At 33.7% G+C, this 12,050-nt stretch overlaps 1 protein-coding gene across 2 annotated transcripts in view; it reads left to right on the top strand.

Annotated features, from left to right (window-relative positions):
* PTPN12 (protein tyrosine phosphatase non-receptor type 12) overlaps positions 1 to 12,050 on the top strand; it is a 103,333-nt gene that overhangs the window by 29,812 nt on the left and 61,471 nt on the right. Inside the window, exons 1-2 of one of the 2 annotated variants that reach the window (XM_086696844.1) lie at positions 2,317 to 3,697; positions 11,238 to 11,346. In XM_086696844.1, the coding sequence (XP_086552970.1) occupies positions 3,671 to 3,697; positions 11,238 to 11,346 (136 nt within the window). In that variant the 5' untranslated portion in view covers positions 2,317 to 3,670. Of the gene's footprint in view, positions 1 to 2,316; positions 3,698 to 11,237; positions 11,347 to 12,050 lie in introns of those variants that run through there. The other variant, XM_086696843.1, reaches the window with a different exon arrangement.

Below are 12,050 nucleotides of genomic sequence, written 5' to 3'. Positions count from 1 at the left end.
AGTTTCTAGTAGACCTAATTGTGATTTATTTGTGTTACCCTGTGTAGACCAGATTCTGCAGTCTTGTTATGCTTGACTCTGTCAAATTAATGTTCTAATGAGAATGTCTGTAGTGAAGAACAGAGGCTGAGTAAGACTCATTTTGAGGAGGATGGATATTCCTTATTACTTTTTTATAAATTTTTTATGAATTTTTTTATAGCTTTGTTGAGGCAAATTCAACAAAATTAATATTGAGGCAAATTCTCAAATTAATATTGAGATTAATTCGTATATACCATAAAAATGCACCTCTTTAAAATGCATATTTTGGTGGTTTTTGGTATAGTCACAAAGCTGGCATCTGTCATTACTATCTAGTTTCAGAACATTTCATCATCCAGAGAAACCCCATTCCCATTACCAGTAACATCTTATTTCCCCCTCTCTCCAATACTGTGGTAACCACTAATCTACTTTCTGCCTCTATTGATTTTCCTATTCTGAACATTTCATATAAATGGAATCATATATGCTTTTTGTATATCTTAATATAATGTTTTCAAGATTGATCTGTTGAGTATGTTATCAGTATTTCAATCCTTTTTATGGCTAAACAATATTCCATTGTATGAATATACCATATTTTGTTTATTCATCATTTGACAGACATTTGAGCTGTTTCCCATTTTGGCTTTTATGAATAATGCTGTTTTGAACGTTTGTTACAAGTTCTTATGCAGACTTATGTTTTCAGTTCTCTTGGGCATATACCTAGGAGTGGAGTTGCTGGGTTATATGGTAACTCTATATTTAACCTTTTGAGGAGTTGCCAAACTGTGTTTCTATTACAAATCTAAAACCTAATAATACAGACAAAAGTTTGGCAATCTAACGTGACTTTATCTCTGCTTAGTCTCTCCTTTTTGAAAAATGGTAATGATTGTATTAAAGTAGATCCTTCATTACACTTAATTTTTTATATCTTAAAACATAAATACCTTTTATTAAACAAGAACATTTTTATGCATTGGTAGGAAAAATTGGCACAACAGATCCTTCAATAGTAATGCTTTAGTTATTACTAGACTTGGGGAGTTGAAATGAGAAGGTGCAAAAATACAGCTTGTAAACTTACTCTGGTGTGCTAGGTAATTTTCAAGCTTTTGGATATATATAACAATTAGCGCTTATGTGGTTTCTGTATAGATTAATAATGGAAGAATTAGAACATCGATGACAGTTTATTCTACCATTTTAGAATTTGGCTTATGATTTGTCTAATGGGTCTAAATAGACTTGCAATGTACAGTTAAAAATTGCTTTCTGAGTTTTTTAAACAGGGACTGGAGCTGGTAATGAGCACTGTGATCTCAAATATCTCACTCCAGTATGGCACCAAATCTTAGGGTACACACAAAATTTGACTAAATTGCTTTTTTTTTTTGCTATATTTTTTAATGTTTGTTTATTTATTTTGAGAGAGGGGAGGGGAGGGGCAGAGAGAAAAGAAGGAGAGAGAAAATCCCAAGCAGCTCTGTCTGCACTGTTAGCGCAGAGCCCAGTGTGGGGCTTGAACTCATGAACTGTGAGCTGAAATCAAGAGTCAGACACTTAACTGACTGACCCACCCAGGTGCCCCTTAAATTGCTTTTTAAGAATAAAAATTTGGCAGTATATTTGAATATACAAGTAAAGGTAATTTGGTGTCTGCCAATTCAGCCAATCTGAAGCAGCTAATGAAAATTTTCTGTTAAATTCCTCATCTATTAATAAATCTTACATACTCATGTCAGTTTTTCTGTATTTAATTTTTTTTAACGTTTATTCATTTTTGAGAGACAGAGACAGAGTGCAAGTGGGGGAGGGGCAGAGAGAGAGAGGCAATTTGGTGCCATACTGGAGTGAGATATTTGAGATCACAGTGCTCATTACCAGCTCCAGTTCCTGTTTAAAAAACTCAGAATCCAAAGCAGGGTCCAGGCTCTGAGCTGTCAGCACAGAGCTCATTGTGGGCCTTGAATTCATGAACCACGAGATCATGACCTGAGCCAAAGTCGGATGCTTAACTAACTGAGCCATGCAAGCACCCCTCAATTTTTCTGTATTTAAAGGTATGCTCTATGCTAGGTGCTATGTAGGGTGCTTTACATGCATGGTTAAAGAATGCATTTCTTCTGCCTTTACTCCTTGACATGTATTAATTAATGTAATTAGTTTATCATATTCAAAAAGTAATTATTACATAAATAATGTTAATTATAGTATTTATTTTGTTATGCCCACTAAGTTTGTTCTTTTCCCTCATTCAAAGGATTTCTTAAATCTTTTTATTTTTAATTGAAACAGTGTAATTAAAGGAAAGAAAATTAAGTAACCTGTATCCTATATGAAAACAACTTTCTGTCTCCATCCTAGAAAGTAAAGGCCAGGTTTAGGAGATACTTACTGAGGTGGATTCTTCAGAAATTGAAATTGATGGGGTGTGAGAGGAAACAAGTCAGATAGATAAGGGGGGGAAAGCCCAAAACTACTAGGAGTTCTTAAGGCTGAAGAGGTAAGGAGGGTAGAGGTGCCATGAAAAGAAAGAGACATAGAAGCATTTGAAAAGTCAGGTAGATTTCTTTTTATCTAGTTAGGTTTGAATTGCTTTGGGGGATGTTCAATAAGCAGTTTGAATATGGAACTAGAACTGAAGAGAAAAGTCAGGATAGAAATAGAAATTTTTGGATCTTCATAAATGTACTTGTTAAAGTCACAATAGGTAGGGGATAACCTTGCTAAAAGATGAAATCTGAGGAGAGAACAGTTCCCTAAGAGAATACAACATTTAGGATTTGGGAAGCAGAGGAACCAGAAAGGAGTAATTAGCAGGGTAAAAGGAAAATCAAGGGACCCTTGCTTCATGGATCTAAGAAAGGAGTTTTTAAAAGGGGAGGATCATCTTTGTTAAATACTCAATAGGAATTAAGGCTTTGAGATTTTGGTGTCATTTGGATATTTTTGGTGACTTCATAAAAGTTTCAGTCGAAGTGGTAAAGGGAAGAATGAAAATTTTAAGGGGTTCAGGAGTTAATGGTTCACTAGGAAGTGCCAGTTTCTCTTTAAAACTGTGGTCTGTTGACCACAGCTTTGAAGCAGTGTAGCCTAGCAAAAAATAATTTATTTCCATATAGTGGTAAATATGTATTGAACTCTGTTAAACTTCTAAGGTGACTCTTCCTGTGCTGTATTTGTTTTTGCAAAGATAAGTAAAAATTCTGTAACCATGCTATTAATTTGGGGGTCTTCCTTGATTTTTTAGTTGGACAGTTGATATTATTATGGCTTAATGTGTTAAAGCTGGAGCTCAGTATTCTCAGTTTTACTATATGGTTCATAGTCTATGTTATGGAATAATGAGGTTGGTGATAAATTGCTTTGGAACACTTTAAGAGTCTGGGCTTGGCAAAGTATTTTCCAGTGTAAACTAAAGGGTAATGGGGACTGAAGTGACAGTGTTTGCTTAAATCAAGACACATTACCAGATAGATGAAGGGTGGCATGGTCAGAGGCCATAGGTTTAATACCCAAATTTTGGAATTTTTGAGCAATTTGCTGTGGAGACAATGGAACAGAACACTTGAATTTGGGATTGACCTGTAAAATCTGGAGCCAACAGTTTCATGAGTTAAATGGTTAGAGGACCAGAATGATTGAGGAAGAGATGAAAGAAAAGGTAAGAACTTGTGTGTAGAAACAAAGTAATCAAACCTGGGAACTCTTCTTTTCCATTTGTTGTATTAAATATCTTCATTTCAGTAACATTAGTATATATCACAAAACTATTGTCCTCGTCATTCAAATGGACTTCTGCTTTATTTCCACAAGAATATAATTTGGAGGTAGAGAGAGGATAAACTTGCATACATCCTCCTAACTTACTTCCATCTTGAGAAAGCACTGTATTTTCTCTTCTGACCCAAGAGCAGGAGGCTTTCCTTTAAGAAAAATTTTTGCTTGCTGTCTAGGCTGTGCAAAAAACAATTATAGACTATTGTGAATTTTCTATAACTTTTATTTTCTTTTAGTTTTTATGCTTGCCATATTTATTATTTTAAAATATAAGTCTGTAGTGCAGAGGTTTATTTTAAAACAAGTTCTCAAAATTAAGGTCTACTGCTTACCCCTTCAGAAAGGGTTATAAAGGTGCTACGTTGAGTTCTCCTTTGCTAGTAATTGATGGATATAGGAATTGAATCCCAGCTTCTCTGACTCAAAGCTGTCCCATTGTGAAGTGGTAATGAAGTGTAAGAGGGCAGAGAAATTTGTTTCGTAAGTATACTGGTCAATTCTAATTTGTATTCATTTTCTCTGGACATTAACACTGGAGAAGATCTAAATTACTACTATTTGTCATGGGTTATGCTGGTAGTAGCTGGTATTAATAGAATAAGAAGACAGGGTGTGCATTTTCAGGGAATCCATGTTCTGATGGCATATTAACTGTTGTAAATTGTGCTATGTTCTAGATTAGACGCGTATATAAAGGGCTGTGGGTAGCGATGAGGAAGCACTTTGGGAGGAAGTGGAAGATGGAGGTTGGTGCCCGGAGTAGTCTCAGGAAATGTTTTAGCAAGACAGTTTCTGTAGTGATCTAGAAGAAACCAAGGAGTTTGTTTGGTGTATACTACTAGGGAAATAATTGAAGCATTGAAATCAACAAGAACAAAGAATAAAATCTTTTTGTTACCTAAAGACCCATATGATTGGCCCCTACTTCACAATGTGTCCTTTACTATCAATCCTAATGGCATAACTTTGGTATCTGAAAAAGAATGGCAGACAAGTTAGTCTGTTATACAGCAGCAGGTAAAGCATGAGCAAAGATAGGAAGATGAATTTTGAAAGGCAGAGTTGCATATTTTACACTTAAAGGTAGGCATTGCAGATGTATAGTTTAAAGACCTTTTGGTTTTTTTAGTTGCTTGTAACAGGTATTAGTAATATGCATATTTTTATATAAATAGGTTTGTAAAGATTTAAGAAAAGCTGGTTAGAGATGGTATAGTTTTAGTGGAAAATCCTATGATTTTACTACTTGTTGCTGTTACTTTGTATTTGGGCTTAAAAAATATTTTGACTTAATGATCATACAACTTGTATGGTAGTAACAGGACGGTTAAATATTTCAGGTATAAAACCAGGTGAATCTCTTCATTTAACACTTATTATTTAGTTCCAACTGTTTGCCAAGTTCCATACCTTTTAAAATTCAGATAGATTCTCCAGTAATTGCTTCAGAAATTTTTCAGAATAGTGGCAAATGCACTACTATTTTATGCGTTAGGTATTCTTGTATTTTGCTGCAATATAACTTTTAAGCTTAAAGTATGATTTCATTTTGATTTCACCTTGAAGTACAGTTTTATGATTTGTATGTTCTTGTGTACATATTTACTAAAATTATTGTCTTTTGGAACTCATACTGTTTTTTAAGTGTTGACATTGAGGAATTTGGCACCATAGTGTGTGGCCTGGTAATAGCAAAGAAGTCTTGAGCTCCAATATTTGATTTATTTATATTCCATTTTATTCCTAAAAGAATTTGAGTTAGCTTAATTTCCATTTTAGCTCTATTACTTTTTGTGTCCATTTTTTTCTTAATTGTCCTGATATAAAATCCAGTCAACAATTAAGTTTAATACTTTTCTTGTCTCAATGTATTATGAATTCTAAGTGTTCAGTGAATCTGAAGAGAATTAGATATATTTTAGACCTGAAGCTAACACAACATGATGATGGATTGGATGTTGTAGGAGAGGGTAAAGGAAGGAATTAAGGATGATTCCTAGCTTTTAGGCTTGAACAACTGTTGAATGGTAGTGCTATTTGGACATGTTTGTAATGCTCATGAGACACCCAGTGGACAGTCTGGTATACAGCTGTTTGACTGGACAGATACAACAAACAACACACAACACATACTCATTAGCTTAAAGTCTTTGATAAACAGTGAAACTGTTCTACCTTGTTAAGGAACTCAAATCTTGACACACAAATGGATATCTAAAAAGAGCATAGTTCTATTGCATGTGACTTTTAGAAGCCTTTGAGAATAAGTTTATTGATTTAGGATTAAGGAAATAAAATTTTTGTGTTTTAAGAAATAGAGGAGTGCCTGGGTGGCTCAGTCGTTTAAGTGTCTGACTCTTGGTTTCAGCTCAGGACATGATTTCACGGCTTGTTGGGTTTGAGTCCCGCATTGGGCTCTGGGCTGACAGTGTGAAGCCTGCTTGGGGTTCTCTCTCCCTCTCTCTCTGCCGCTCCTCGACTTACGCTGTCTCTGTCTCTCTCAAAATAAGTAAATAAACTTAAATTAAAAAATAAAGAAAAAAAGAAGGAAAGAGAAAATAATTTGGAACTTTAAAACAAAGTGAATATTAAATTTGGGTTTTGTTTGTGTTAAAAATTATAATGTATTAGAGGGGCTCCTGGTGGCTCAGGACAATTAAGCGTCTGACTTCAGCTCAGGTCATGATCTCACGGTTTGTGAGTTTGAACCCTGTGTCAGCCTCTGTGCTAATACCTCAGAGCCTGGAGCCTGCCTCAGAGTCTGTGTCTCCCCCTCTCTCTGCCCCTCCCATGCTCATGCTCTGTCTCTCTCTGTCTCAATAATAAATAAATGTTAAAAAAAATTTTTTTTTTAATTATAATGTATTAGAGACATCTGTATGACTTGTCTAAGAAAGCTCAATAAAGAAATGAATTACCCATTTTTAATGTTATTTGCATTAGATCTTGGTCATATACATAATTCATTGGTCTCTAAAGTCCAATAAGATAGTCTAGTCTCTGCCTTCAGTTTTATAGTTCAGTGGATGAGACATAAGATTGAATCTCACAAGTGGTAATAGGGTAATGTATTATTGAGTATTCAGTGCTGGAAGCTGAGGAGCTGTTAAGGAAAGGTTTGAGAAAGCTCCACAAAGGAAATAACACTTTAGCCAGAGTCCTACTATTAACTCACCAGCAAGAGTAAAAATTGTCAAACTGTGATGCTGAGGAATGAAGGGTTGCTTGTGGCAACGGTGGTGGTAAGTGATTCTACATGGCTGAAGCATCAAACTCTAAGTAAGAGAGTGTTATAAAAAGAAGCTAGGAAACTGGACAGGCAGCATTCAAAATGTGTTATAATTAAAAAAGGAATTGGTAGTTTCTCTTGGAGCTAATAGACCCACTGGAGGATTTTTAAGTGAGGGACTAAAATTTAAATGATCAGATTTGCCTTTTAGGACAGTAATTCTGAGATAAGAAATTATTTAAAAGAATTTATTTTGTGACTTTTTCAAGATGTTTAAGGATAGACAATTGGAAATCTTTCTTAAAGGCCTTTAGTTTTGTTTGCATAAAGAAAAGAAAATATGACACAAGGTTTGGTATTTATAAGCCTATGTAAATATGCCAGTTAGCTATATTTTTGCCCAATTAGGATAGTCAATGATTGAAAGTACTTTCTTGCTTTAGGATTATATTAAATAATTGTTAAGCTTAATAAATGAATTATTTTATTAGTGTTTTCCTTAATGCTATTTTCACACAGTCTGTCACATGCACTCTACTTACGAATAAGATGCCTTAGTATTTACAACATGTTTCTCAATTAATTAATTTCCTAGTAATTAATTTCACTTAGAGAAAATGGAATTGGTGGTCAGGAAGTTAAAATGAAATTGCATGTGTAGATACTTCCATTTCATGTAGTTAAATGAGGTTTGGTGCTATCTCTACTTCAAGCACTATTTGGATGTTAATTGTGATATATTAAAAGAACAAAATTTTTTGTCTAGGCCAGCATTCAAATCTTATTCTAAATTTAATTTAACATGTAAGCATTTAATATGTTCTAGGGGTACAAGGCCTTAAATATCAATGTGACTATAATCTTGTACTCACAGAGCTTACAGTTTAGTAGGGGAAGTAAAGTGTATTCTTTTTATATATTTATCATAAAGAGAAGGAAGTGGTGTTTTAAGAATGTGTATAAAGTCTAAACAGAACTCAGAAGGGAAAGATTATTTTTGCACGAGAGACATAAGAAACTTTGATGGAGCCAGGACTTAAAAGATGGATAAGATTTGGAGGCTTGTTTTCTGAGTGTGGGTATTATCCTCATATTAACTTTTTTTTTTAATGTTTATTTATTTTTGAGAGAGAGGAATACAGAGCGCGAGCAGGGAAGGGGCAGAGAGACACACACACACACACACGGAATCCAAAGCAGGCTCCAGGCTCTGAGCTGTCAGCACATGAACTGTGAGAACCCATGAACTGTGAGATCATGACCTAGCCTAAGTTGGACGCTTAACCAACTGAGCCACCCAGGCGCCCTGATACCTTTTTGATACATTTGGGTAGAATTTTTTTGATGTTGATTTTTTTTTTTAATGTACAAAGTTTTTATGTTTTTTTTTTATTATTTTTAAAAAAAAATTTTTTTTTTCAACGTTTATTTATTTTGGGGACAGAGAGAGACAGAGCATGAACGGGGGAGGGGCAGAGAGAGAGGGAGACACAGAATCGGAAACAGGCTCCAGGCTCTGAGCCATCAGCCCAGAGCCTGACGCGGGGCTCGAACTCACGGACCGCGAGATCGTGACCTGGCTGAAGTCGGACGCTTAACCGACTGCGCCACCCAGGCGCCCCCAAAGTTTTTATGTTTAACAGATCATCTTTGTTTTATTTATACTACACCAGAGATGAGTATTTCTGATGTGTATGAAACTTTTTAAGTACACTACTTCTGTAGGCTTATTTTAATAGAACATTCTTCATGGGAAGCTTGAAGTAGAAAGCATTCCATGCTGTGCTAGGCTTCAAGAAAACTGGATATATAAAAATTCAGACTCCAATGAGATACTTATTTGTACACAAAAGTGTTAAGTTTTATTATATGAAAAAGGAAGTCATTTCACATAAAATCTTTATTTTGCCCATTTCTCAATAACATAATTCATCATGTGAAAAAAGAAATGCTTGGAGTGATTGCAGCAGATATTCCAGAAGTGTATTTATATTTTATAATTAAATACATCCCCTCTTCCTTTTCTTTGTAGTTCTATAATTTTTTCAGTGTTTATTACCTAAGTTACATTCCTTTTCCCCTGGTGTTTCTGCAAATATTTAGATTGATATCCTTCTGTAGGTCACATTCACATACAATATTTTGGAATGTATTAAGATACTATAAATAACAAAATTAAAATCTTTGAACAAAAAAACATTATACAGTCTAATTATATACGTAAGATGTATATGTGCATAACTGGGAAGATCTTTGTTAATGTGGATTAAGAAAATCATGAGCAATCTTTTCTATTTTCCTTTAATTTTTGTAGCATTTATTTTTATTTTTTTAAGTTTTATTTACTTAAGTAATCTCTACACCCAACATGAAGCTTGAACTGATGACCCTGAGATCAAAAGTCTCATGTTCCTCTGACTGAGCCAACCAGGCACCCCTTAACATTTAATTTTTTGAATAGGCAATACATTTATATAATCTAATAAGTATGAAATGGCATACAGTAGTTTCTTTCTCATCCATTTCCTATAGCTATTCATTTTTCTTCTCCATAGACAACAACCTTGTTAATAGTTTCTCTTCTAGAGATATTTTATGCACATGTACAAAGAAATGCAAATAATATTTTTATTCTTAACACCAACAGTAGTATATTATATACACTGTAGTGTTCCATGCTTTTTACACTTAATATGTATTTTGAAGTATTTCCACATCACTATATATAAAGAACTTTCTTACTGGTTTTCAGTCATTATCATATTTACTTGTATAAATGAAATGAATCTAGTCAGTCTTCTATTTATAGACATTTTTGATTGTTTGTAGTCCTTTGCTGTTTTAAACAATGCTGCAATAAATAACTTTGTGCATGATATATCATTTCACCTGTGCAGGTGGATTTTAAGAAGTACAATTCCTGGGTTAAGGGGATATATGTATTTAAAATTGCCAAATTACCCTCGTTAGGGGTTGTGTTAATGTTTTCTTCTGCCAGCATTGTATTAAAGTTCTGGTTTTCCCACATCCTCACCAACAGCCCATTTACTTTCAAATATAATTTTTCCCCTATCCTACTTTGAGAACTTTATTACCATAGAAAATAGCATCATAAATGTGGGGAATTTAACTTCAGCATTGTGCCAGTGCAGAACAGGATTGTAATAAGTCTTTTCATCTTACTGAAAAAAATGTGTATTCCTGATTTAGGTCTCTAAGAATTGTCATGATAAAGTTTAGTGGTTTTTCAAAGAAACAGAAGACTCACTATTCTATGTATAATCTGTCTGTGATTTAAAAAAATGTTTCACTGCTTAAATATCAGCATCACAAGTTGTAAAAGTAAAATGGTGAAAAAGTTAAATGTTACCAGACTTTGTTCATTTCATTTGTATTCAATAATTTGTTGAATAGTAAAACCAAAATGCCTTCAATATGTCTTTAAGCCTGGAAGAAAGTAGGCTCCTTTGAAATTAAATTTCAGCAATGTAGTTGAGTAGTGAATTTAAACAATTCACAATGCTGACTTTCAGTGCTTCTGAAAGCAGGAAGTGTATTACTGACACGCAGAAATATTCCAGCCCAAAGAACATCCCTACTGCCATATGTGGTAAGAATTTGTCACTAACTCACAAACCACTTCTGTAATGCAGTGAATAAGCAGAATTGGTCTTTGTTAGACATTTCCAATTCAATATGAAAGAACTTTGTTTTGTAGTGTCTTATAAGTAATTATTAGCTTATGCCTTGGAAGGAGCCTGGCACATCATGGGTGCCCAAGGTTTATTGAGGGAAGGAATAAAGAAACTTGTACATAATCTTTTACGCATTATTTACTTGGTTTTAGGGACCCATAGTTAAATACTAAAATTACTTGAGTAAGTTAAGGACTGAGTTAAATATTCTGACTTAGCTTATTAATGATGTCTTTAAACAAATTTCTTACTTTTATTTTAGTGTCCCCTTTGAGTGCTATTTGGAATATTAATTTTATGTTTGCACTTAGGGTAAAAAACAATTATCCTTAGGGTTAATTATTAAGAGAGAGGGAAATACTGTGAGCTTGGAAAAATAGGAAAGTGAGTTATAAGGAATTGGGGTTAGCAAAATTCAATAAAGAGCTATTTGTAAATCATTAAAATTTTGAAAATATTAACGTTTGTATAAACTTAAATTTTTTTGTTTGTATTTTAAGCGATTAAGAAGATTGTCTACCAAATATAGAACAGAAAAGATTTATCCTACAGCCACTGGAGAAAAAGAAGAAAATGTTAAAAAGAACAGATATAAGGACATACTGCCATGTAAGTTTGAAATGCCCTTCATAGAACAAATGGAAATGTTAATAAGTTTGTATCCTAAACTAGTTTTATTCTTCCTAATGAGTTTGATTGTTAAGGAGTTAGTACCTCTTTTGTAAGGTACACTATAAGATAATAATTTGTGATTGTGCTTCTTGTTCTTCCTTCTGAAAGTAGTTTTTGTTGTTTGCTCTTTTTTCTTTAAGCATCACAATTATTCTGATACTTACTTTTAAATACAAAAAAAAAAAAATCCAAGTAAGAATATCTTTTGTGGACTCCTGTTCAAAAAAGTTCTTTTGTTAAAATAAAATAGATAATTCAGTAAGTATAATGGAATAAATTTTATAAAATGCCAAAAATATTAACTCTTATCTATTGCCTGTTCACAATCAGAACATTAATTATGCATGAAAAAGTGAACCATAAGGTGGTTGATGCCTGCATGTCTGCTGTACTCAGTAGTCTAAATATGTATCTCTGAGAGTATACCTTAGACTGATAGCATTATATTATAATAATGTAACTGTATTCTTAAATAGCATGGTTTTTGGCAGAATACCTTTAACTCTAAAAGCATGCATACTTCCATGTGTCCTATTTTACAGAATAAAAACTTTACATCATGCATGCTGTCCCTTAAAGCTGCCACTAGTCTTTTTCTTTCCCTTCAACTGTCTTAAAACAGCTCCATTCCATGACACCAT

Source organism: Puma concolor, chromosome A2, assembly GCF_028749965.1.
Source record: "Puma concolor isolate L17-30 chromosome A2, mPumCon1.1.hap2, whole genome shotgun sequence".
NCBI lineage: Eukaryota > Metazoa > Chordata > Mammalia > Carnivora > Felidae > Puma > Puma concolor.
The sequence above is the reverse complement of the archived record's forward strand: the minus strand, read 5'-3'. Positions and strand labels throughout refer to the sequence as shown.